This window comes from Mus caroli, unplaced genomic scaffold, assembly GCF_978045245.1.
Source record: "Mus caroli unplaced genomic scaffold, Mus_caroli_1 scaffold_2, whole genome shotgun sequence".
NCBI lineage: Eukaryota > Metazoa > Chordata > Mammalia > Rodentia > Muridae > Mus > Mus caroli.
The window spans coordinates 155,609,776-155,635,148 of record NW_028227257.1 but is presented as its reverse complement, the minus strand read 5'-3'; the positions used below and the strand labels follow the sequence as shown (position 1 = coordinate 155,635,148).

At 49.6% G+C, this 25,373-nt stretch overlaps 2 protein-coding genes across 3 annotated transcripts; one reads left to right on the top strand and one right to left on the bottom strand.

Moving 5' to 3' along the window:
* Nucleotides 1-1,296: 1,296 nt before the first annotated feature.
* Man1b1 (mannosidase alpha class 1B member 1) lies at nucleotides 1,297-20,584 on the top strand. Its single transcript, XM_021156161.2, has 13 exons — nucleotides 1,297-1,519; nucleotides 1,977-2,085; nucleotides 2,933-3,048; nucleotides 6,523-6,677; nucleotides 9,620-9,729; nucleotides 10,958-11,143; nucleotides 13,238-13,386; nucleotides 13,675-13,863; nucleotides 16,321-16,511; nucleotides 16,856-16,976; nucleotides 17,475-17,672; nucleotides 17,756-17,887; nucleotides 18,668-20,584. The coding sequence occupies exons 1-13, from the start codon at nucleotides 1,403-1,405 to the stop codon at nucleotides 18,869-18,871; spliced, it is 1,977 nt and encodes a 658-aa protein (XP_021011820.1). The 5' UTR covers nucleotides 1,297-1,402; the 3' UTR covers nucleotides 18,872-20,584.
* Nucleotides 20,585-20,664: 80 nt separating this feature from the next.
* Dpp7 (dipeptidyl peptidase 7) lies at nucleotides 20,665-24,729 on the bottom strand. Of its 2 annotated transcripts, none has more exons than XM_029474695.2 (13): nucleotides 24,583-24,729; nucleotides 24,381-24,494; nucleotides 24,166-24,305; nucleotides 23,911-24,074; nucleotides 23,231-23,366; nucleotides 23,073-23,154; nucleotides 22,800-22,966; nucleotides 22,564-22,624; nucleotides 21,940-22,058; nucleotides 21,692-21,848; nucleotides 21,514-21,578; nucleotides 21,052-21,135; nucleotides 20,665-20,941 (listed from the first exon to the last, which is right to left on the bottom strand). In XM_029474695.2, exons 1-13 carry the CDS (start codon nucleotides 24,677-24,679, stop codon nucleotides 20,933-20,935), a joined length of 1,395 nt encoding a protein of 464 aa, XP_029330555.1. In that variant the 5' UTR covers nucleotides 24,680-24,729; the 3' UTR covers nucleotides 20,665-20,932. The 2 variants fall into 2 exon arrangements, with proteins under 2 accessions (XP_029330555.1, XP_021007216.1); XM_021151557.3 differs by having other exon boundaries at nucleotides 21,052-21,122.
* Between the last annotated feature and the right edge of the window lie 644 nt (nucleotides 24,730-25,373).

Sequence of the window (25,373 nt, the reverse complement as noted above, 5' to 3'; positions counted from 1 at the left end):
TGGCTGACTTGGTTTTCCTCTTTCAACCCCTTCAAGGTCAATAGATTCTGAACCTTGACAAGGGTTTGTCCCACAGTGGCTTATCATTCTTGCCTGGCTTGAATTGGAAGATTTTCAGCTCCAGATTTTGTTTTGGTCTAACAAACCCTTCCTATTTCTTCCCTCAAAGGTTTATTTTTTAACGTAGAGCTCTAACTAGCCCTTTGGTATGCCAACTGCCACCTCATGATCATAAGCAGTAGCAGAACTTGGGAATGTGTAGACCTGGCTTGAGTTGGCGTGAATAGCCAACAAGAACTCCGCCTTCATTTTGGAAGATATGCAGATCTCAAAGTCATTGTATTGCCGTGGTTCTGAAAACCTACATTTGAGAGCACTATTGTAATAGCGATCAGTGAGGACTTAAAAATAGGGAAGGGGCTGTGGTTTAATCCCAGCACTCGGGAGGCAGAGGCAGGCGGATTTCTGAGTTTGAGGCCAGCCTGGTCTACAGAGTGAGTTCTAGGACAGCCAGGGCTATACAGAGAAACCCTGTCTCGACTCCCCCTCCCCCCCAAAAAAGTAGGGAAGGGGCGCGGGATCAGGTACGTCTTCTGTAGGAGATTCAAACTAAATGATCGCAACGTAGGAACTCTCCACATGCTCAGAAATACCACGAGTAAGTTGTTGGGAAGCAGCAGTTTCACCCACCGGACAGTGGGCAGTTTTGTCGTTTTGTATGTTTTCCTCGAGGGAACCACGCGCCCGGAAAAGTGCGGTTGTTTTAAACCCGTTGCCGAGTACGTAGGTAGGGCTCGGAGCAGAATGGTCGTAGAAAGGGTCGCTCCCAGGCCGGAGCGACTAGAAAGGCCAGGCCGCGGCCTCAGGGCGCAGAGCCACCCCAGGACTCAGCCTCAGCAGGGCCGTCCCTTCCTCCGGTCAGGAGTTTTGTGTTTCACCTCCAGGCGCGCCAGGGTGACGCCTGCTCCCCGAGATCGAGCGCAGGACTCCGGCAAGGGTGATAGTCCGCAACTTAAGCCAGACGTAACTGCAACAAGGAACACGTCTCCAAACCTTAGTCAGTCCGCCCCCGACAGGGAGTCTACAGGACGCCTGCAATGGAGCGGATGCGCGCGACTTAGTGACGTAAGGACGCGATGAAATAACGTCAACAGTACAGGGGCGGGTATCCTGACGCCAGCGACCCGCCAGGAAATACCAGCCCAACGGTGTACGCAGGCGCGGTGCTTAGACTAGGGTTCTGAGCTTGCGCAACGACCGATAAGACGCGGCGCGTGCGCACTGGTGTTTAGGGCGATGGGCGGGGTGTGGATGCCTTCGTTATGGCAGCCCGCGGTCTTTCTCAGTCTTGGGCTTCCTGACGCCTCCAGCAAGCGAGGTCTCTTGGGCCGACTTCGCAGTTATGTACCCACCGCCGGCGCCGCCGCCGGCGCCTCACCGGGACTTCATCTCGGTGACGCTGAGCCTGGGCGAGAGCTACGACAACAGCAAGAGCCGGCGGCGGCGCTCATGCTGGAGGGTGAGGCGGGGTCCGGGCTGGAGAAGTCTTACCGAGGGAAGTGCCTAGCTGGAGCGTTCGTGTCACTTCCAGCGTCCAGAAGTTTCTGTGCTGCGTCTGGTTCTCGCAGCTTGGGTTTCGGTGTTGTTGCTTCCCCTGCCTAATGCCAGGTGCCCTGGGGATCCTGAGCTGAGGGGGCATGAGCACAGCACGTCTGGCCCGACGACGCCTGAGCCAAGTCATGGGGATTTCAGGAGTTTTTCTCCAGTGCACGTGCAGCTGGACACATGGTGTACAGATCTTGTGCCATGTATGGGATGGTGTGCTCTGTCACTTCTAGCACTGTCCTGTCAATGTAAACTTTGCTGGGAGGGAACTTACCTGCCCTCAAGTAAGGACATGCCTTACGTAAGGGTCTCTCTGAATTGCTCTCTTAACCTAATCTGTGACAAGTGTCATTTTCCCGGCTCTTTCTTAGAAATGGAAGCAGCTTTCGAGGCTACAGCGGAATGTGATTCTCTTCGTCGTGGGCTTTCTGATTCTTTGTGGATTACTGTATTCTCTTCAGACGGCTGACCAGTGGAAAGGTATGAAATATCAGTGGTGCTCGGGCAGAGGAGATGCAGGCTGAGGTCAGATACATTATTGCAATCCGGATAAAACAGTACCACACGGCATGTGGTGACAGATTGACAAGAAATACAGCAGAGGGAGAAATGTGGAACCCAGTATGACCATCTGGTGTACAGGTGACCGTGTGTGTAGGCCTTTGGGCCAACAGTGCTGCCCCTCCCCTCCCCATCAGTCAATAGTGGCAGATCAGCACTAATCACATGTCCCTACCACGTGGTACAGTGTGTTTGCCTAGGACCAGTGGATATCCTGAGAGGATCCTAGGATTCCTTCTGGGCTGCTTTAAGGTTGGAAACCCAAACATTGCTTCAGATTGCTCAAGTCAAGCTGCCTGTTTAGGCACTGTTAAATTGATATGTTGCGGGGCTGAGGGGGTTGTTGTATGTTGTGCTTAAGGACACACTCTGCCAAATGCTTGTAAAAGAAGTCAGCCTGGCAAAGACTGTGGTCTTCACACTTGGGAAATAGAGGTAGGAGGAACAGGAGTTGAAGCCAGCTTGGGCTACATAAAGCCCTGCTCAAGCTGGGAGCTGGTGGCGCTTTTAATCCCAGCACTTGGGAGGGAGAAGCAGGTGACTCTCTGAGTTTGAGGTCAGCCTGGTTTACAAAGTGAGTTCTGGGACAGCCAGGGCTCCACAGACAAACTCTCTCCAAAATACAATAACACTAATACCAGATTTGATTCCTCTGGGTGAGTTCAGTGCTTCTTGGAGGTCTCACTACCTGAAACAAATAGCACCTGTTTAGACATCTATTCTGGAGCCTGTATGGGCCTTAAGGTGAAAAGGTTTGCTTCCACAGCTCTGAGTGGCAGACCTGCAGAAGTAGAGAAGATGAAGCTAGAAGTCCTGCCTGTCTTACCAGCGCCTCAGAAGGAACGTGCTGAACCAGAAGGGTTTGCAGACATACTCTCTCAGGTATTTCCCGTAAAGGCTCTGGGTTGTCACTGGGGTCTATTTTAGAGCACTCTAGGTTGGTAAATGCTACCCTCTCTTCCCTGTCACAGTCAGCCTCACACTAGCTCAGGTGAGGCTGTATGTATGAAGTTGGGGAAGGAAGAGGTAGACATTTGCTTCATTCCCTTTGAACGCCACCATGACATGATTCAGCTCCTGTGTCAGGCAGGTGTTGGCTGCCCACTGATGAGAAAAGAGACTTTCCTCTTTGGAGGAACCACAGAAGCTGATAGGAAGGGCAGGTGAGAGGCCAGCAGTAAATAGATGAGACAGTTAGTTGGTTGGCATGTGTCAGAGTACAGATCAGTGTTGAGAGGTGGAACCACCCCTGCCTCCATTTAAGAAGCTCCTGTCTCTAAGTGGGCAGGGCAAGGCTGAAGGAAATAGACCTTTGTAACGTGACCTGGTGGAGCCAGGCTGGGGTGTCGGAACTGGGATCTGTCCATTTGTGGTTCTTGTCGTGCCTGAGGGACAGTGTGCTCAGGAAGAGCTGAGGAGGGAGAGGAGACTGCCCAGGCAGAGGTACTGCACAGTGGATGGAGCAAGATGCTGTCCAGGGAAGTTGCGGTGTGGAAAAGAGTGAGGGTCCCCATACAGAGGCACCTTTGAGAAATGAGTAAGAGCCAAGGAACACTGAGCAGCTCCATCTGATGCTGTGTTGTACCTAACAGGCATCGTGGGGCCGTTATGGGTGGGTGGTATTAGAATCACCTGCTAGAGGAGGCAGTTCTGGGGAATCCTGCGTAGAGAGGTAGTGTAGTTTGTCTAGAAGGGGTTGGAACAGGCAGGCCTCATCCTGGAGTACTCCGTCTGAGAAGCTTAGGGTTGTGGAAATGGGGCAGATGGAGTGGAGCCCAGAGGTAGGTCAGAGGCAATAAAAGAGCCAGTTGCTGAGAGCTGACTTGTGATAGGGCCAGACTAGCAGATGTTGCAAGTCTTCAACTTCTTCTATGGGTAGTCTTGGGCAGAGGTGGAGGTTTCATATCCCTGAAGACTATAGGGTATCATACAAACAGGAAACCTCTGCAGATTGCCACTCTAGAAAAATGTCTCCTCAATACTGGTTCCAGGTCAACAATGGATGAAGGTTGGCCTGGGATCTAAGCATGGGATGTCAGTCCTGGTGAATTTAGGAGTGCCTTCATTCTAATCAGGGAGTGTTGTACTTTTTCTTCTTCAAAAAGCTTGTTTCTAAGTTGCTAGATGCTCACTAGAAAGTACAAGAAAGACAGGCAAGTGTCTTGGTCAGGCCATAATGGGGAGAGGGGAGAATTTGCAAAAGGACAGTGAGTGTCCCATCCCTGTGGAGCTGTTCCTATAGCTTGGCTGGCACACTTGCCTCTAGAGACAGGGCCTGTGCACAGGCTGGTTTCCCCATGGGGATGGATGCTGCTTCCTGTTTCCTTGTGTTCTTTTGCCTCTAGCTCATGAACTATCCTAAGAGAAAGAATTCAGGGGTCTTGTGTGATAAAACTTTTTCTGGAGAGGCATAACACACGTTTACTCACCCCAAGATAGGAAACCCATGACAGACCAAAGTATGAATATCACCAAAGTCCAACTTGGTGAACCAGTGACTTTTATTGGAGTTACTTACAGGAATATGTGTGAGAAGTGACTCAAAGACAGCTGTATGACCGAAGCCTACCCAGTGTGGGCTCACAGAGCTGGAAACCTGAAGCTACTGAATAGTCTGCAGGCAGCTCAACAGGTCAAAGAGTGTCCTTTCCAGGTGGTCTAACCCTCTTCCAGGAAGCTCGGCTGTGTTCTGCTCTTTCAGGCAGCTGGTCTGGTCTCAGTCTTTGTAGCTTGGCTTGTCTGAAGGTCTTCATTGCAGCTAAGCCCTTTCAGAGGGACTTTCAGCCTATGCTTACTCTGACAGTGAGGATCCTAGTGAATTTGGTCAGTTTTAGGGGTTTTTCTGCTCAAGGATCTTCCTGCAGGATGGAATATTTCAGTCTGTGGAGTTTCCCCTCAGTGGTGGGGCTGCCAGGTGGGAGGGGGGACTGTGAGTTTCTCCAGTGGTTCAGTGTGCTGCCCTCCACAGCCTTATGCCTTTGTCAGGTGCTCAGCCTCTGGCTTTTGTCTACAAGGAGAAAAGAGCTTTGAAATGTCTAGGCTTTAACTGACTTGAATGTCACCTGTTTAAGGAGGTAATTGGAATGCTAGGACAGGTGTCAGTTGAAGGCACCATTGTCACCCTACTCAAGACAGCTTGCTTGCTTGATTTATTTAGACAGGGTTTCTCTGTATAGCCTGGCTGTCTTGGAACTCACTCTATAGACCAGGATGGCCTTGAACTCAAAAATCTGCCTGCCTTTGCCTCCCAAGAGCTAGAATTAAAGGTATGTATCATCACTGCCTGGCCTCAAGACAGCTTTCTAAATACTTGTTGTACTTTTGTAGATTTAGTTGCATATGCACATTTGAACACAATTGAGGATAGCTGTCATGTGGACCTAGTTAGTTAGTTGATTAAGTTTTTGAGACAGGGTTTCTCTGTGTATCCCTGCCTATCATGAACTCACTTTGTAGACCAAGCTGGACTCCAACTCAGAGATTCACCTGACCCTGCCTCCAGAGTGCTGGCATTAGGTATATGCTATGTGCTCTGTTTTTTTGTTTTGTTTTGTTTTGTTTTTTTCAAGACAGGGTTCTTCTATGTAGCTCTGGCTGTCCTGGAACTCACTGTAGACCAGGCTGGCTTCAAACTCACAGAGATCTTCCTGCCTCTGCCTCCCAAGTGCTGGGATTAAAGCCATGTGCCACCATCACCCTGCCCCTCCATCATGTGTATTTTTATCCTGAATTTTTGGTATCTTCTCTCATGTTAGTTCTTACAGCTGGGTCATCCACTGCATGTATGTTTTGCCATAATTTATCAAGTTATTTATTGAGGATATAAATAAAGCTAAGAGTGAATTTCTGTGCTTGTTGCTATGGAAACTTAGGAATCTGGGAAGTACCCGTCATCCTATTGACTGGCCTGCCCTGCGTGTGAGGGTGGCAGGGGGCATCCAACTTTGTCATTTTCAACCCTGTTGATATGTTAATGAGAACCCAAGGCTTTCTACACTTTCTCAGATGGAGAGTGCATAACCCTGTCAGAGAGTTGTCATCCACAGCATCCTTATCTTTGCCATTCTTAAATTATTTCTGGGACTGTTTCAGTCTTAAAATATCCCCATGAGGGCTCTCAACTCTTTATCCAGACCTGTACTAGTTATTTGGTATTTCTCCAAGTTCTTAAGCAGCTCATCTCTCAAAACTTCAGACTGCTAAAACATGAAACCAATTCTCCTCAAGGCTAGCACAGTACTCCACTGCACTCTTTGGGTATGGATACACACTTGAGGGACAGAATCTTACACATATAGAGAAGCCCAGGCTGTGACAGGTGATATATTTTCACATGTGACTCTGATTTTGGTTTAGAAGCGGCAAAGGCATTTTCGGCGGGGCCCTCCCCATCTGCAGATTAGACCCCCCAACACAGTCTCCAAGGATGGGATGCAGGATGATGCTAAGGAGAGAGAAGCAGCCCTGGGGAAGGCTCAGCAGGAAGAAAACACACAGAGAACCGTCATCAGGTACCGCTAGCAGGAGATGGGTCTGAATGTGCAGTATCTGATGCCAGCTTGTTTGGTTTGGTTTGGTTTTAATGAAAACTCATTTTTGTCTATGTCATATTTCCCATTTGAAACAGACAGTGTTCTAAAGATAGCTTCAGTGAGTTCCATTATACTGTCAGATTTCAGAGCCACATTTGGCCCATGGCCTGTTCTCATGGTGTGCCGGTCTGTCTGAAAGCAAAGCTGTTTTAAGGAACTTGAGGGTAGAGTTTCAAGAGGGAGTGGAGTAAGGAGGAAAGAGAGACTCAGCCTTCCTCTGTGAGGCAGGTGTGGCAGTGACCAATGGTTGACAGGCCCCTCCTTTTCTAGCTATTTTTGGCTTGGCAGTGAGCAGAATGAGAGGGTGTGGCCTGGACCCCATGACTGAGCTGGCACTTGTCAGCCCAGCACGTTTCTTGCTTGCAGTACCTACCGACACCTCAGCCTAGATGGCTTTCAGCTTTATTTCCTTCTCAGTGCCACACTTGAAAGCATCAGGAAGCCGGGCGTGGTGGCGCACACCTTTAATCCCAGCACTTGGGAGGCAGAGGCAGGCAGATTTCTGAGTTCAAGGCCAGCCTGGTCTACAGAATGAGTTCCAGGACAGCCAGGGCTACACAGAGAAACCCTGTCTCAGAAAAAAGAAGAAGATGAAGAAGGAGGAGGAGGAAAGAAGAAGGAAGGAGGAAGAAGAAGAAGAAAAGAAGACAGAAAGCATCAGGAGTGGCCTAAGCTCTAAGCCTGCACAGCTATTCTGAGGATGCGGAACCGGACGTTTTAGATCCATAAGCACACGAGGAGACAGGGTGGAAGTAGCAGTGTAGAAAAAAGATCTAGGGAGAAGCTCTTGATCACGTGTGCAGGAGGAAAGGGTGCTTCCCAAGCCAGCTTGGGGTTGCTTATGATATGCTCTTAAGGACAGAAGCTCTTAGAATAGAGGGGCAGTAGCTGAGCCCACTTCTGCTCAGGTATTTTTAAAGCTTTTTTATTTTTAATTTTAGGTATTCATTATTGCTCTCTTTAGACACACCAGAAGAGGGGGCCAGACTCCATTGCAGATGGCTGTGAGCCACCATGTGGTTGCTGGGATTGAATTCAGAACTTCTGGAAGAGCAGTCAGTGCTCCTTAACCCAAGAGCCATCCCTACAGTCCTCTGCTCAGGTTTTTGAAGCAATCCTTTGTGTTCTTGCTTCAGCAGCATGTACTAAAGTTGGAATGACACAGAAGACTAACCTGACCCCTGTGACATGCAAATCTGTGAAGCAGCCTATATTATAGAAAATAAAGAAAAAAGCCAGTTGTGCTAGTGCATACCTTCAATCCCAGCACTTAAGAGGTAGAGGCTGGAGAGATGGTTCAACTGTTAAGAGCACTGACTAGTCTTCCAGAGGTCCTGAGTTCAATTCCCAGAAACCACATGGTGACTCACAACCATCTGTAATGGGATCTGATGCCCTCTTCTGGTGTGTCTGAAGGAGGGGACACATTAAATAAATAAATAAATAAATCTTTAAAAGAAGAAAAAAAAAGAGCTGGGCAGTGGTGCTGCACACCTTTAATCCCAGCACTTGCTAGGCAGAGGCAGGCGGATTTCTAAATTCAAGGCCAGCCTGGGCTATACAGAGAAATGCTGTCTTGAACCCATCCCATCTTCCTCACTCCCCATCCCCCCTCACTCCCCCCCCAAAAAAAGTAGAGAGTAGAGTCTGTCTACATAGGAAGCTCCAGGCTAGCCATGGTTACTCAAAACAAAACAAAAGCAAGAAACAAGTGGGGAGCTAGAGAGATAGATAAGAGGTTGAGAACATTTGTTCTTACAAAGGACCCAGATTCAGTTCTCAGCACCCACAGAGCTCCTCCCATAATCCATAACCACAGCTGCTGGGGACCTGACCTCCTCTCTGACCTTTGAGGGCACCAGGCATACAGGTAGTACACATACATGCAGGTAAACACTCAATATACATAACATACAAATGAAAAATTAAAAGAGATGCACTATGCTCCTGAGAGGTGGTGGTGCACACTTTTAATTCCAGCACTGGAGAGATGTCTATGGGATTTCTGTGAGTTTAAGGCCAGCCTGGTCTACAGAGGAAGTTCCAGGACAGCCAAGAAGAGAAAGATAGACTATAGCAATACCAAAAAAGAATACCTTTAGGTCCATGCTTATTTGTGTCATGTGGCAAACCTCTGCCTGTTCCTGGTGTGCTTGTCATCACACAGAACCTTAGGTAGACTCCCTAGTTGTCGCATCTACAGTGCCAGTCTAGGAGGATACCCTGACTCCTGCACCTACCTACTTCACTTTGGGTTTATTCAGTCAATTACAGTACTGCTGTAGAAGCCTCAGCCTCTGGCAGCTGCATCCTTCCTCAGGGTTGCTCCACGAGATTCCCTACAGACCTCAGGAACTCCTCTTGCTAGGTCTCTCTGATCAAGGCTTTTTCTTAGAGCAGCCCTGGAGTTATCTCCTCCACACCCAGATGGCTGTATCCAGAAAGAGTACTATGTCTCAAAAATAGTGTGGTGTGTGTCAGGACTGCCTGGTTGTTGTTTGGTCTCTTCTCTTCTCTTCTCTTCTCTTCTCTTCTCTTCTCTTCTCTTCTCTTCTCTTCTCTTCTCTTCTCTTCTCTTCTCTTCTCTTCTCGACAGGGTTTCTCTGTATAGCCCTGGCTGTCCTAGAACTCACTCTGTAGACCAGGCTGGCCTTGAACTCAGAAATCCACATGCCTCTGCATTCAAAGTGCTGGGATCAAAGGCATGTGCCAACACTACCTGACTTGCCCGGTTGTTTTTCTGTCATTCTAAATGCCCTGCTCCTACCAGATGATTTCCTCTCCAGGAAGGCCTTGTCCTAGGCATAGTGTGGGGTTTGGAGGGTTGATCTAGCTGACTGCTTTCTCCTCTCCCCCTCAAGCTGGCGGGGAGCTGTGATTGAGCCTGAACAGGCCACTGAACTTCCTTACAAAAGAGCTGAAGCCTCCATCAAACCTCTGTTTTTGGCATCCAAGATATGGAAAGAGCCAGGTGAGTTTTCCTGCCCCCTTACCTCACCAGAACCTGTGCCCAAGAGCCTGGGGGTTGGCACTATGCATCCAGGTCATGACCTCCTGCCTGATCCCTCTGCCGCTCACCCTTCAGCATCTATGCTCTGTCCACATACCTCTTACAGCATCATGAATGTCAGAGCACTGAGCAGCCATAGAGGGTGCTCTGTTAGAGAGGTTGCTTTTGCCGTTCTGCTCCTGGTCCAGGTTGTGCCTAAGCATGGGAATATACACAAAATTAAAGTTATACACTTTGATAATAAAGATTCAATCCAAGTATTTTTTTAATCATTCTTTTTGGGTCTTTTCTTTTCTTTTTTTTCTGACAGGGTTTTTTTTTTTTCCTTTGTAGCCCTGGCTGTCTTGCAACTTGATCTGTTGTAGACCAGGCTGGTCTCTGTAGAGGCAGATCTGTGTGCCTCTGCCTTTCAAGTGCTGGGATTAAAGGTGTGCACCACCACCGCCAGCATCAATTAAAAAAAGTCTTGTTAATGGACAGAAGAGGCACAATGTCCCTTGATGTGTCAGCTTATTTCTAGACCTCACAGGTCTCTGGGCCATGTAGCACTGTTTACTGAGATGTGCTTGATCCTGGCCTTGCGTTCTGTGTGCTTGGCCTGCTTCTTTTATTATATAATCTTTGAGGTAAGAGATGTTCGCACATTGAACCTTAGAACCTACTGGGAAGAGGTGTATGGTGTGACACCCCACAGATTGCTATGTGCTGCCTAATTTAGGAGAAGAAAGCTCCACGAGGGGTTGAGGCACTCTCAAGGAGGCCACATAAGTGCAGATGTTATTCCCGTGGGACTCTGGAAGCTCATTTGGTTGAAGAACATGTACACTTAGGGTGTATCTACCACAGTCTGCCCAGTCACTGGTCCCTGCTTATCCCTAAGTTCACATTAGACATTGGTGGCCAGGTCCCACATTCATTGTCTGCAGTGTAGTTGCGGGCCATAGGAATGCTACCCTCTTCCCCTTGAGGTCCTAGTACTGTTGAGTGTGGCTTCCAGGTGACATGCCTCCTTGTCACTGTATCACTGAGGGTCTAACCTGTGCTTTGGCCTCCTGCCTTCCCTGCTTCACTGTAACTCCTGCTTCTGGCCAGAGTCAGTCTTGCTACATTAACTGAAGGCTGGCCTTTGAGAGCCTTGCCTGCCCCAAGAGTGGGACTGTTCCTGCCACTCATGTTTTCTCTTCTCTAGCCCCCCCGAATGAGCGCCAGAAGGGAGTGATTGAAGCCTTTCTCCATGCTTGGAAGGGTTACCAAAAGTTTGCTTGGGGCCATGATGAACTAAAACCTGTGTCCAAAACCTTCAGTGAGTGGTTTGGCCTGGGCCTCACCCTGATCGATGCCTTGGATACCATGTGGATTTTGGGTCTGAAGCAAGGTAAGGACTCCATTTTTTTATTTTATTTTATTTTATTTTATTTTATTTTATTTTATTTTATTTTATTTATTTATTTATTTATTTATTTATTATATGTAAGTACAGGACTCCATTTTTTAATTTAAATTTATTTATTTATTTATTTATTTATTTATTTATTATATGTAAGTACACTGTAGCTGTCTTCAGACACTCCAGAAGAGGGAATCAGATCTCATTAAGGATGGTTGTGAGCCACCATGTGGTTGCTGGTATTTGAACTCTGGACCTTCGGAAGAACAGTCGGGTGCTCTTAACCACTGAGCCATCTCTCCAGCTCAGGACTCCTTTTTTGATTGGACTGGGTTTCCATGTGTGACACGTAAGCCAAAGCAGCATGTGAAAGTTCCCTCCATGTGGGCCAAGAATGCTGCTCCATTGGACTTTGGTTTCTCTTGTCCTAGATATGGGAAAATGTGTGCTTGGTGTGCTCACGGCCTGTTTCTCATCCAGGCACTTGCTCAGAGCAGCTGTCCATTACCTCCTGAAGAACTGAGTGTGGCCGTGGACTGCTCTGATGCAGTTAAGAGGGCAGGGCTTGCTCTGACTGTGGAGCTCCAAGATACCCTACTGAGGTTATTCAGGTTCCGTTTAGCTTGGTAGTGTGGGGCCTTAGTAATTTCTTTTTTTTTTTTTTTTTTTAAAGATTTATTTATTATATGTAAGTACACTGTAGCTGTCTTCAGACACTCCAGAAGAGGGTGCCAGATCTCGTTGCGGATGGTTGTGAGCCACCATGTGGTTGCTGGGATTTGAACTCTGGACCTTCGGAAGAGCATTCGGGTGCTCTTACCCACTGAGCCATCTCACCAGCCCCCTTAGTAATTTCTAAATTGATAATTGTTTTTATTTTAATTTTTATTATTTTAAAAGACATAATTATTTTTGATCATGTGTAGGGATACCTGCATGTAGGTATGTGCATGATATGAGCACAGGTGCCCTTGCAAAGCCAGAGGCATCAGATCCTCTCAGTCTGGAGTTACACGTGGTTATGAGTCTTTATGGTGCTGACAGCAATCCTACAAGCTCTTACTCCTGCCCCAGGCTTAGCTTACTTGATTGCTTAAGCAGCTTGATGGCTGCCCATGAGCCATTCAGTGCTGCTTGTGTTGTGGCCCTGGAGGGACTGTGCTCACCAGGGCTGCTCCGCAGGAGACCCTTCCTGCAGAAGGCATTTTGTTTAGGGGTTGTTTGTTAAATTCCTTTCTTTTGTATGTGTACGTGTGTGTGCACTTGAGTGTATTATGGCACACTTGCAGGGATCAGAGGCCAACTTGTGGGTTCTGGGCACTGAACGCAGGTTGTCAGACTTTGGCGGTAAGTGCCTTTATTCACTGACCATCTCCTGCCCTGTTTGTTGTTTAAAGGCAGGTCTCAGATAGCCTAGATTGACCCTGAGCTCGATGTATAGCTGAAAATACCTGCTTCCATGGCATGCTACACTATACCTGACTATTTTTTTTTTGTTGTTTTGGTTCTAAAAACCCAGTGTCTTAGGGGTAGCTCAGGGTTTAAGAGCACTGGCTGCTTTTCAGAGGACCAGGTTTCTGTTGCCAGCACCCACAGGGCAGCTAACAGAACCTGATGCGCACACACAGACATTCATACATGCAAAACATCCATACATATAAAATAAAAATAAAATGACAAAATATACTTTAAACAGGAGGACTGAAGAAATGGCTTAAGAGTTAAGAGTAGTGGTTGCTCTTCCAGAGAGCCCAGGTTTGGTTCCCAGCACCCATCTGTAACCCCATTTCCAAGGGGAATCCGACACCTTCTTCTGGTCTCTGGAGGCATTGTACAGACGTTGTATACATACACGCATTCATACATGCACAAAACACCCAAATACAAAAAAATAAAGAAAGAAATAGGATCTTAGGTGGTGTCCCAAACGGTACTCTGTAGCCCCTGGCCTTGAACTTCAGGCAGTCCTCCTGCTTCAGCCTCCCAAGCGCTAAGATTACAGGCCTGTGCCCCTGCACTTTGCTCCACCACAGAGTGACAGGTGTGGACTTTGCTCTCTTGCTCTCACTCTTCATTCCACAGAATTTAAGCAAGCCAGGAAATGGGTAGCCGAGAACTTAGACTTTCAGAAGAATGTTGATGTCAACCTGTTTGAGAGCACCATTCGCATCTTAGGGGGCCTGCTGAGCACCTACCACCTGTCGGGGGACAGCCTCTTCCTGACCAAAGCTGTGAGTGTTCGTGGCTAGACTTCCTGGGACCTGGTGTGTGCAATTGGAGAAATTATTTCTGCTTTCCTCTTCCAGTGCATTCGAGTTTCTTCTGCATTGGTGTGTATGAGCTGCCGTCGTACTGTTTTTTGCTGCTGTGATGTATAGGGAAGTTCTTGATGCTGATGCTTTGCCTAGTTTTGCTGTGTAATAGTTGTGCCACCAAAATATGCTTCACTACTTGGTTGGGTGCAGATGGGGAAATGTGGAAAACCACTCTAACTTGGATCTCTGGTGCTTTTACGCTAGGAAGATTTTGGAAAAAGGCTGATGCCTGCCTTCACTACGCCCTCCAAGATCCCATACTCTGATGTGAACATTGGCACTGGATTTGCCCACTCACCCCAGTGGACTTCAGACAGCACGGTGGCAGAAGTGACGAGCATTCAGTTGGAGTTCCGGGAGCTCTCTCGTCTTACTGGAATAAAGAAATTCCAGGTAGGGGCTAGAGGTTAAGAGCACTTGCTGCTTTTGTGAGATGAGCCAGGCTCAGTACCCAGAAACTACGTGGTGGCTCGCTCACAGCCCTCTGTTTTGTGCCTTTTTTGTTGTTGTTTATTGGATTTGAGGCAGAGTTTCATTATATCGCCCTAGCTGGACTAAAACTCAATACATAGACCATAGAAATCCACCTGTCTGCCTCCAGAGCACTGGAATTACAGTGTTGTTACCCACCACACACAGTTGTCTTACAACTTCTGTAACTCCAGTTCCAGAGGGTCTAACACCCTCTTCTGGCCTCCATATGCACTAGGCATGCATGTGGTGCACATACATGTAGACAAACACTCATACACATAAAACAAGAATAAAATCTCAGAGAGGCTCAGAGAGGAAAAACAAAAAAAAAACAATTTTAGGTAAGAAGGGCAGGTTCTAGCTAGACATGGTTTCCCTGGGTCTGAGTGCTTCCATGAGGATAATTGCGATACTGTTTTGCTGTGTACATTTCTTTCTTTTGTTTTGTTTTGTTTTGTTTTGTTTTGTTTTGTTTTTCGAGACAGGGTTTCTCTGTGTAGCCCTGGCTGTCCTGGAACTCACTTTGTAGACCAGGCTGGCCTCGAATTCAGAAATCTGCCTGCCTCTGCCTCCCAAGTGCTAGGATTAAAGGCGAGTGCCACCACTGCCGGCCTATTTTTTTTAATTTAATTAAACATTTTTAAATTATTTGTACGGGGCTGTACTTGTGTGTGTGTGTGTGTGTGTGTGTGGACAACTAAAACTAAGGTGGACTCTGTCCTGTCTCTCTACCTTTATATAACTGGGCTCAGGGATCAACTGCAGATCTCTAGGTTGCATGGCAAATGCTTCCACCTGCTGGGCCACCTGATTGTTCCTTACTGATTTTCAATATGTCTGTTATATACAACCATCTATTAATAGCCTTCCTCATCTTGTGCAGTGCAAACTTGTGCCAGTTAAAAACTCTGCTTCTAGTCTCAGCCCCTGACAGCTCCAGGCTTCTGTCTCTGGGAAGGGGTATGTACAAGGGACTCATGTGAGTAGAGGCCATATTCTGCCATCTCCTGGTGGCATCTTATACTCAGCCTCCTCTCTCCTGCTGCAGTTGTTGGGGTTCCTATTTTTTCCTGCTATAATCAGCCCACACATGGGTGACTTCACTGTGGTCTGACTGCTGTGCTGCTGATGTACACATTTGGTTGCTTCTAGGTCTTAGCTCTCTGAGGGACGTTGCTCTGCATGTGGCATACAGAGAGGTGTTTGAGATGCACTTTGAATCCTTGAACTTCTTCACTTGAACTGAACCTGCTGGGTCACATGGTAATTCTGTGCTTACTGTTTGAGAGGAGCAGCATAACGCTTCCCATTGGGACAGCACCGTTTTACTTTCCCATCAGTAGTCACAAGACCCCAGTTTCTCTCCATCCTCAACAGCACACTTTTGTTTGATCAGACTGTCTATGAACGAACGGTCAGTGTGGCTGGAGTGAGGCAGCATCTCATTGTGATTTGACCTGTGTTTCTCAGTGTTCCCGACGATGAGCATCTTTCCCTGTGCTTATGTTACTGCTCTGGAGAAAGATCTATTTGAGTTCTTTTTGTGTTAGGTTCTAGAATTAAACTCTGGGCCCTGCACACCTCTGCTCCGTGCCCCCAGCATTGAAGCTGTCCCTGCATTGCCTCTCAGCCCGCTTTGCTTTGGTTGTTTTGGGTAAGGATAGTAAGTCTTCCAACTTCATCTGCTCTAATGGGAGCAGCTGGTTTCTCAATACTCCATTTATTCTTTATCTGTGATTTTTCTCACAGCTTTTGTTATGTGCAGATGGTCCCCCTTTTTTGGTTTATTTGGTCTTTTTGTGCTGTTAAAGATTGGTAAATCTAAGGCCCCATGCATATTAGTTACCACCAAGCCACAGTCAAACCTGAAGTTGGTCCTTTTTGTTTCTCATTGGTTGAGTGTGGTGGTGGTGTTGAATATTTTTATCAGGAAAGGGGAAGAATCTTTTTCCTTCTAATGATTCTGGGGTTTTTGTTTGTTCATTTGTTTGTATGTTTCTCTGAGACAGGGACTTAGTCTGTGGCCTGGGCTGTTATTCATTGGTTGATCTGATACTGTTTAGCCAATTGAGATGCTCATTCTGTGGATATGTGTGACGTTTAGTGATTTTCACGTGCTGAACATCATTGCATTTTGAGTCATGAAGCAGACAGCTTCACATACTGCTGACTTGCCTTGTTAGCATGCCAGGGAGGATCCCTGCATCCATTTGGTAAAGAAACTGGTTTAGCGTCCTTCCTGTGGGTGCTCTCCTGTGGCTTTGGCACTAGGATATTGCTGGCTTCATGGGACAGGTCAGAATGTGTTCCCTTCCACTTCCTGAAGTTTGAGAAGAATTGACTGGAGTAAGCCCACTTTCCCCTTGTCTGCCACAGGAGGCCGTGGAGGAAGTGACAAAGCACATCCACTCCCTGTCTGGGAAGAAAGACGGGCTGGTGCCTATGTTCATCAACACGAACAGCGGCCTCTTCACCCACCCAGGAGTGTTCACCTTGGGTGCCAGGGCTGACAGCTACTACGAATACCTGCTGAAACAGTGGATCCAGGGTGGCAAGAAGGAGACACAGTGAGGCCTGACCACTGTCTTGATGCAGGGCCCCCAGCTTCTGTCCCCACCCTTGGCTAGAAGCACTAGTCATGCAGGTGGTTTGGCTCCTCTACAGGAACTCACCTCCCAGGTGGCGGGGGCCGTTCAGTCAGCACGGCCTGCCTTGTAGCGGTGTTTTGTGTTGGCAGTGCTCAGGGCCTGAGCTGACTTGGGCTGTGTGCACTATGTGCTTCCTGAGCAGGGCCAGGTCTGTAGAGCTTGTGTGTGGGTCAAGCTTAGTGAATGAAGCTCCTGGTCCTGTAGCTCTGAGGAAGACAGAACCGTGGCAGAGCTCAGAGTAAGCTGACATGTGCTCTTCACAGGTTGCTGGAAGACTATGTTAAAGCCATTGAGGGGATAAAAGCACATCTGCTTCGGCAGTCTCAGCCCAGAAAGCTCACCTTCGTGGGAGAACTTGCCCACGGCCGCTTCAGTGCCAAGATGGTAAGCTGTGTGGACTGGCAGAGCCTTTGGGAAACTGCTTCTCTCTGTGTGACTTTCAGGATCTTAGCTTTTGTTTGCCAGTAACAAGGAAATCTAGTCATCAGCTGGGTGCCATTGACCTTTGCTGCCTGGCTTGACCTATTCTCATGACAGCCCAAGCAGAGGCCCCACATACCCTAAAGTAGCTGGTACAGCTGCCTTCCTTATTGTCCTCTCTGTGGCTCCTGAAGTGCAGCAGATCTCTGAAGGTGTTTGTAGGCAGGTTGAGGGGACCCAGAAAGCTGGGTCGTTAAGGCCCCAGTAAGAACCTGCACTGTAGTTTTTTTCCCTGGACTCTAGGGCACAGAGTGCCTTGCCTGGCCCTGAGTCTGCATGTGACAAGTGCTGCTGAGCTGCACTGCCCCTGGGGCTTCTTTCCTCCAGTTAGGTTGACTGGTCTTGATACTGGCCAAGCAGCATGGGCCTAGGCCCAAATGTGAGGAGATACTTTGATTTCAGGACCACTTAGTGTGCTTCCTGCCGGGGACGCTGGCTTTGGGTGTCCACCATGGCCTGCCAGCTGACCACATGGATCTAGCTCGGGCCCTCATGGAGACCTGCTACCAGATGAACCAACAGATGGAGACAGGTCTGAGCCCTGAAATTGCACATTTCAACATGTACCCTCGGGCAGATCATAAAGATGTGGAGGTCAAGGTGAGCCTGGGCATGGGCTGGACTTGGACAGGGGTGATACCAGCAAGGGTGGATCCTCCCTGAGCCTCTTGCTCTACCCCTAGCCAGCTGACAGGCACAACCTGCTGCGGCCAGAGACGGTGGAAAGCCTATTCTATCTGTACCGTGTCACAAGGGACCGCAAGTACCAGGACTGGGGCTGGGAAATCCTGCAGAGCTTCAATAAGTACACACGGGTGAGCTGTTAGATGCCTCTCTGTGGTCTTGGCTGGTGACAGACACAGCTAGGTCCCTGCAAAGCTGTAGCTGGACCTACCCTTGAGACTGCTGTGGCACAGACTGTGAAGAGTCAGTTTTCTGAAGCCTCCAGTTAGCTGCTCCCTAGTTGTCTGTGACCTTGATAGTGTAGCCATCCTACTGAGCTTGGCGGTGTCAAGGCCCTGTTGTCTTTACAGACTTAGAGATGCCCAGTGTTTGCAGGCTCATTCTCAGGACCCAAGCTTTTCTGAGAGGGGTCTTTGTTCTCTTGCCCTGTCATACCCTTGGCTTATGAAACACTCACAGTGAGCAGAGTACTGACCTCACACATTACCCCTCCCCAGCCGCGGTCCATGGCCTACCTTGCCTTCTCTCTTACTGTGACATGGCCAGAAAAGGTTATAGAGCTAGATGTGGTCTAAGTGTGACACCTAGCTCTTTGCTCCAGACTTCAACAACTCCAGCTTCTTGCCTGTGCCTGCCCTGGGTTGTGTTTAACAAGCTAGACCCTGGTCATGTCCTGTAGCTGTACCCTTTTTGGAGGTATTTTCTGGCCACTCAGGGGTTATTGGCATTTTACAGGGTCCTCTGTAGAACTGTGGTTGACCTTGGACATTACCTAGGTTGTTGCTAGGATGGAGCCTACCCTGGGGCCATATATATGGGGTTGAACAAGTAGCCTGAGTGACACGTCTAGCTAGAAGTTCTTCACAAGGCTTGGCTCAACCTGTGTCATTGAGGCTTTGGCTCTTATGCAGGTCCCCTCAGGTGGCTATTCTTCTATCAACAACGTCCAGAATTCCCACAAGCCTGAGCCCAGGGACAAGATGGAGAGCTTCTTTGTGGGGGAAACCCTGAAGTACTTGTACTTGCTCTTTTCTGATGACCTGGAGCTGCTCAGTCTGGACAGCTGTGTGTTCAACACAGAAGCCCATCCCCTCCCCATCTGGGCTCCTGTGTAGGAGAAGAGCGCCTGCTCTGGGCACTGATGGAGGCTGAGCTGGGCCTTCACAAGGCCCACATAGTTTTGGGCAGCTGTCAAGTGTGATGTTCCTGCCCAGTTGTAGGTCCCGCCAGTTTCAGCTTTTCATGAAGGTGGTGGGAGGGGCAGGAGTCAGACTAGCAGGTATGGGTTCTGGGGTTTAGGCTGGAGAGTCTACCAAGCCTTTGACTTCCTCGAAACCTCATATCATGGCTCCTGATTCCCAAACCTGAATGACCCTGTTGGCTGGCTACCCGCAGCCCCATGGTAGTCCCAAGACTTCTTATCACCTCCTGGGACCACCCAGGACCCCAGTGCCTGTATTGAGTTCAGAGTGATAGCCCAAACCAGTGAGGTGCTGGGCATGGCCTGTGAAAGCCCTGACTCCTGACTGACCCATGGGTCCACTGGGCCAGTGTGACCTTGAAGGTCTTTGTGGCTCTAGTGTTTACGGGTTGGACTCAGGGATCCTCCTGGCTACCCTACTGGGCTGGCGGGGGTTAGAACAGTAAATTTGTCTTATTCCCAGGATACCCTGGTATAATGTGATCTCTCAGCTGAGAAGAAAGTGGACTTGGTCCCACTGTAATGGTTCTTGTGGAGAGGAGGGAAGGGGTGGTGTCTATCTAGACTGACCTTAAGGGGACAGCAGGTTCTCTGGATAACATCTCTAACTACCCTCTAAAGTCAGAGCTCCTGTCCACTTCAGGTAGGAAGAGCTGGGAAGGGCAGGCTTTGGGGCCATTATACAAACAGGCTAGGATGCTTGGTTGTGCCGTCTCAGAAGAGCCTGTGAAGATCACATGCTGCTGCCGGCTGATAGGTTTGTGGTAGTTTGGGCCTTGGCTAGGATTCTCCTATCCAATTCCATGCAGCACAGCATAGGGCAAACTGGACAGAATAGAAAGGACCTCAAGGCTCTGGGCCTGTGTTCCCTGTATATCCCAAGATCTGGAGATTTGACATGCTAACTCATCTGCAGCTCAGAGCATCTCAGTGGCAGCCACCTTGTGCCTCTGAGGTACAGTAGCTACGCTGGGGATTTCCTGTCAAACATGTGGACCCCAAGCCAGTTCTTTTTTTTTTTTTTTTTTTTTGGTTTTTCGAGACAGGGTTTCTCTGTGTAGCCCTGGCTGTCCTGGCACTCACTTTGTAGACCAGGCTGGCCTCGAACTCAGAAATCCGCCTGCCTCTGCCTCCCGAGTGCTGGGATTAAAGGTGTGCACCACCATGCCTGGCTCCCAAGCCAGTTCTAACACCAAAGGTGTTTACAAAGAAGGACTTGGCTGGTCACATATCCTTAGGCCTCGAGTTTATGGGTAGAAGCTGCCGCTGGCGCCCCCCCCCCCCCCCCCATCAGTTGTAGCCCTTTGGTTGATGTTAGCTTCTCCCTATGCTGTCCTCCTGTACTGGAGCCCCATAGGCTTGTGAATGGACAGGTTCAGGTGGCAGCCAGGGCCGAAGCATTGAGAAGTGTATTCTCCATCTCCTGCCAAACTATGGTTGGTGTCAAGGGACAGCAACTGCCCCGTGGCCCTCTGAAGAGGTACTGTGGATCAGAGTAATTACTGGGTAATGTCCACAAAGCTGGGAGGGGAGGCTGGTGCCCAGTAGAGGCTGGTTTCCCTCCTCCTCCAAAGCAGGAAACCTGAGAGCTAGAGTCCTTGCTTAATTAAATGTCTAAATGGTCTCAGTAGGCTGTGTGCAGTGTTACTTTGTGTAGAGCATATCTCCAATTACTCATCCTTCCACGCATGGATCCTACTAGACAAGGACACATCAACATGTGTTTATTCAGTTTCTTCCATCTACCATGAGTCGGGACAGTCCATCAGATGTAAGGCAAGTTGTCACACCACTGTAGATCACATAAAACAAGGGATGTCTGGGGTTTGCTGCATCTTAGCTGGAAGGGTGCTGCTTCTTAGGCCCAGGCCACCGTGGCATTGCTGGTTGCTTTAGTCTGGCTGCTTCTACCCACTCACGAATGAGGGTAGATTCCAGCTTACGCACCTCTACGACAGATGGGGGGTCTTCTGAGTTAGATGCTCTAAGAAGCAGACAGATAAGATACTCAGCTGGCAAGCATACAGGGTCAGCATCATGCCCATCTAATCCACAGCCCAACAGTGGTCCGAGGTGGGCTGCACTACACTGTACCTGAGATCTAGGTGATGTGCTCCCCCCCGGATGGTGACAGCAATGACTGATGTACTCAGGTTGCTCTGGATCTGTTGGAAGAATCTAAGGCATGTAGTCTGTGCTTTAAGCCACAGGTAGGCAAGCCCTGTCCCACCCTTGCACCCTGACATAGATGCCAATACTGTCTTTGGGATGCAACTGAAGCAATAATGAGCTTTCTGCACAGTTTCAGATAGCTCCATTGGAAAGAAAAGGTTGAATGTGATGGGTCAGATGTTAGACTACATCAAGTGATGTAGGGAAAAAAAGCAACCCAAAAGAGAAGAGGAAATAATGAGGACTGGAGCAACAGATGAATCGGGCCAGGTGAACCTGAGTGTCAGTCTGCAAAGGCAAAGTTGTATGAGGAGCCTAGCAATGCAGTTCAAGCACTGCCCAGAATACCCACATGGGGCCAGCAGCTGCCAGGCCTGGACTTACCCCACCCCCTGCCCAGGGGTCTAGGTCACCGTTGGAGAAAATGATGTTGCTGGCCGCTTTAAGGTCTAAAAGGAACACAGCAAATGTGAGCTGCATCTGGGCGCTGCAGAACCAGCTCAGGACAGAGGACAGGATCCTTCCCAGCATCCAACTCTCAAACACCAGCCCAGGCCTTTACCACCACCCCAGAAGCTGGTCTGCAGCCAGTCTTGCCGAGGCCACACGCCCCATGTATCCAGACAGTATTGCTGGCGGAGTTCTTCAGAGAATGGGATTTCAGGGAACATGTCTGTCACATTGTTGCTGTCAAAGGTCAGATTGATCTCCGTACAGGCCTGTAGGTGTCCCATAGTAAAATAAGTCAGACAGGCAAGCCACACACCCAACCCCTATGCTTGGCAATTTAGCTCCTCTCTGTCCACAAACCTGGTAGTCCCAGGCCCTAGCGTCAGAGCCAGTGCCACAGCCAGTGGGGTCAGCACAGCTTTGGTACAACCGGTAGATGTCATAACAGGGTTCCGTGCCAGTGGAGTTGTAGACCAGCCCTGGATGGGATTAGTGCTGGGACCAGCAGCCAGCCAGCCAGTACGAGCTCCAGCCACTACCCATCCACCTTGGAAGGAAGGCTAAGATAGGCATGCCACAGAAAAGTGAGCACTGGGAGGCTTTGGAGCATGTGCCACCAGCTGGCCTGGCTGTTTCAACAGCCCAGAGACACTATGTTATTATCCCCAGTACCCTACCCCACAACAGGGCAGAACAGGCATGCAGAGCTTTGTGGCTAGGGACTCCAAAGGCCCCATAGCAACCCTCGGGTAGCTATGCCTGTTCCTAGGATGACTGGAAAGTCATGTTACCCACTTCAGCTTATGCCCAGTTCCCAAAACACAGGTCCTATAATTTCAAAAGCTATAGTGGGTCCCCTACTGCATCTCAAATAGCATACCAGACCAAGTCCCAGGTCAGGGACATGGTCCTTTCCTCATTCAGCCCTGTGTCACTGTTAGGAGTCACTACCCTTGCCCTATGAAGGCCAAGAAGTAGACCCACCTGCCAGTGCCCGTAGACCCATGATCCTCTGGCCCTCATTCAACAGCCGTTGACAGCCCACCTAGAGAAAGGCAGCAGAATATCTCAGTAGAGACCCCTTTCACAAAGCATGGGTCAGGGCTGCTAGCTTCCAGGACACAACAGCCTAATAGTGTCTGATGGCATGAAAGCAGATAGCTACAAGGCTCTTGGACCAGGCTAGCACTGGGTCCTGCACCCCAGGAGAGCCACCTCACCTTGACAGGGTTGGCAGGAAGGGGCCCTAGAAAGTCAGTAGGATACGGGTAGTCCATCATGGCGAGCACAGTAAATGCATTTCGGGCAAACCCAAAGAGCTGAGTCAGGTCCTTTGGGCTGGAAAGTGATTGACAGGTACCAAAGTTCTGGCTGATGGTGTCATAGGCTGGGAAGAGAGTGGCCAGGAGAAAAGGCTGAGGAAACTGCTGGCAAATGTGAAGGGCAAGAATGAATGCCCAAGGTGGGCAGCAGGTGAGGAAAGATTCCCTCACCTCCCCGGAGGAACAAGTCTTTGATTTGCTGAAAGGCATCCCGCACAGCCTGGGCGCACTTGGGACCCTGGCCATAAAAGTCCTGGAGAAGAGACCAAGGCTGCTGCTGCTGCTGCCACTCTTGCACTGGCCTGGGGTACCCAAGTCCCCTCACTCACCGCTGTGACATCTCGGAAGAACTGGTAGGAGTCCCCAAGGCCTGCGACAGCTACAACAGGAGCGCTGGCTGCCAGTGCCCCAGCCACCAGGTGGGGGTACTTCATCCTCATGTAGGCACTCAGCATCCCCCCATAACTGGGGGTACAGGGCACAGGATTATGGTTATGGGAAGCTGCCCACAACTCAGGCGAGCAGCCTCACTGTCCTCCAGGCTGAGGCGCCTAGGCTGCTCTTTCCCTGCTCAGAAGTCCCAAGCGTGGGAAAGAAGGACCTGAAACTGTCAGGCCCACACACCCTGATCCCAGGGCCAAGGCAGATAACAGGCTTCACTGGGAGAAGGCACCTGTGGGTGCCCTGCCTGACCCAGCAATGAAAACATTGCTGAGACAAAATCAGAAGAAATTGTCCCACTAGTGTGAACAACATAGCATACACTGCCTATGAGGTGCATTCAAGGAGGGCTTCCAGAAGGAGGTAAAGCTAGACCCCGCCCTTCCACATGTAGGGTAGGCATATGGGGGTAGGCAGAGGATGTTGAGAATGTAAGAGACATCTCTTTGGCCCTCCTCATATAGGGTGTCACTCGCACAACAGGGTGGAGCCTTAGAGTAGGGTAAGATTAGGACTCTAGGTTCTCTCATGGGTCCAGATCTGTCATGAAGGGAGGTCAAGGACCCACCTCCCTCCAAAGGCTATGGTGGGGGCATCCTGGGCCCCAAGATCCTGCCGCAGGGCCTGGAGCAGCACAGCAAAGTCGGCCAGCGCCTGCTCCACAGTCAGCAGCTGCGTATATCCCCGCTGTGTGGACTGGACACCGAATGGAAGTGATTTCCCATAGTACCGCTGCAGGAAGCAGGAAGGGATGGCTAACCACTCCTCGGTGCTCCCCACCTCCTTCAACTCAGGGACTGCCAGGCACTGTACAGGTACCCACGTGCTCAGCAAAGACAAGCAGGGCCTCCTGCTGGGCTGCCAGTTCCACCATGAAGCCAGAGTTGTTAGCGAAGGACCAGATATCCCCCTCATTCCCTGTGTAGAAAAAGATGGGACCTTCGCCCATCTTCCAGAATTTATCTGTGGGAAGTAAATGAGTTTCCGTAAAGCCAGGGAAACGCAGGTAGGAACCCATGTGGTCGAGCCAGCACTCACCTGACACTAGGAACCGCTGGCCAAAGGTTTTGTTGCCGAAACTCTCAAAGTTGAAATGGTCCATGTATTGCTCAAAATAATTCTCATGAAAGTCAGGGTCTAGAACTCTGTCGGCTGAGGGCAGGTGCAGAGACTCAGGAGCTGGTTGGGATCATCAGGGATCTAGGCGGGTCAGGAGGAAGGGCAGCCAGTCTGTACTCACCTCTGGCCTGGAGGTTGCACAGTCCCAGTGACAGCAGCAGGACCAGGATCCAGGAGGGGACACCATGGTCCACAGGGTAACAAGGCTGGAAGTTCATGCTTGATTCTGAGCCGGGCGCTGACTGTCATGTGATTTGGTCACATGACTGACACGATGGGCGGGGCGGCATCACGTGATAGCCTGGCGGGGGCTGTCCTACTGTGGCTGGATTCTGGTTGGAGGATCAGCTTACTCTTCTTGCTTCAGTTTCCCGGTCCCTCCAAACTTCTGGGCTTCTTGTTTCCACAGAGATGGATACTGTGGAGGTCCAGGAAGCAGAGAGGTGGCTAAGGCTCATCAGGACTGTATGATCTCCCAAGTGTCCAGCTACTGAGTACCACAAGGTGATGGGTGGGAGGGTCCTCCCACGGAAGGATACCGCAGGATGTTAAAGTCCCTAGGGGTTGCAGGCCCCACATGTTCCACTGGCTGCTAGAGCTACCTACTCAATCAGCCCTGGGCATCACCATCAGGTACTCGGCCAAAATGACCTCTCTGCTCCCAGTCCTCAGTTCTGGTCATCACCAGACAGGCCCATAATTACAGAGCCAGGGAAACTGGAACATTTGTCTGCCCTCAGACAGTGGCCTCAGGAAGGGGGGGGGGGGTTGTTGCAGAGGGACAGTGTCTCTGAGAGAGGACCTTGGACTTTCTGGGAATCTCTGAGCTGCTCGGTTCTCCCCACTGCTGGCACTGTGCCCACAGCCCAAACAGAATGGGGGAGATGGAGGGGCGGGGCTTCTGTGGGAAGC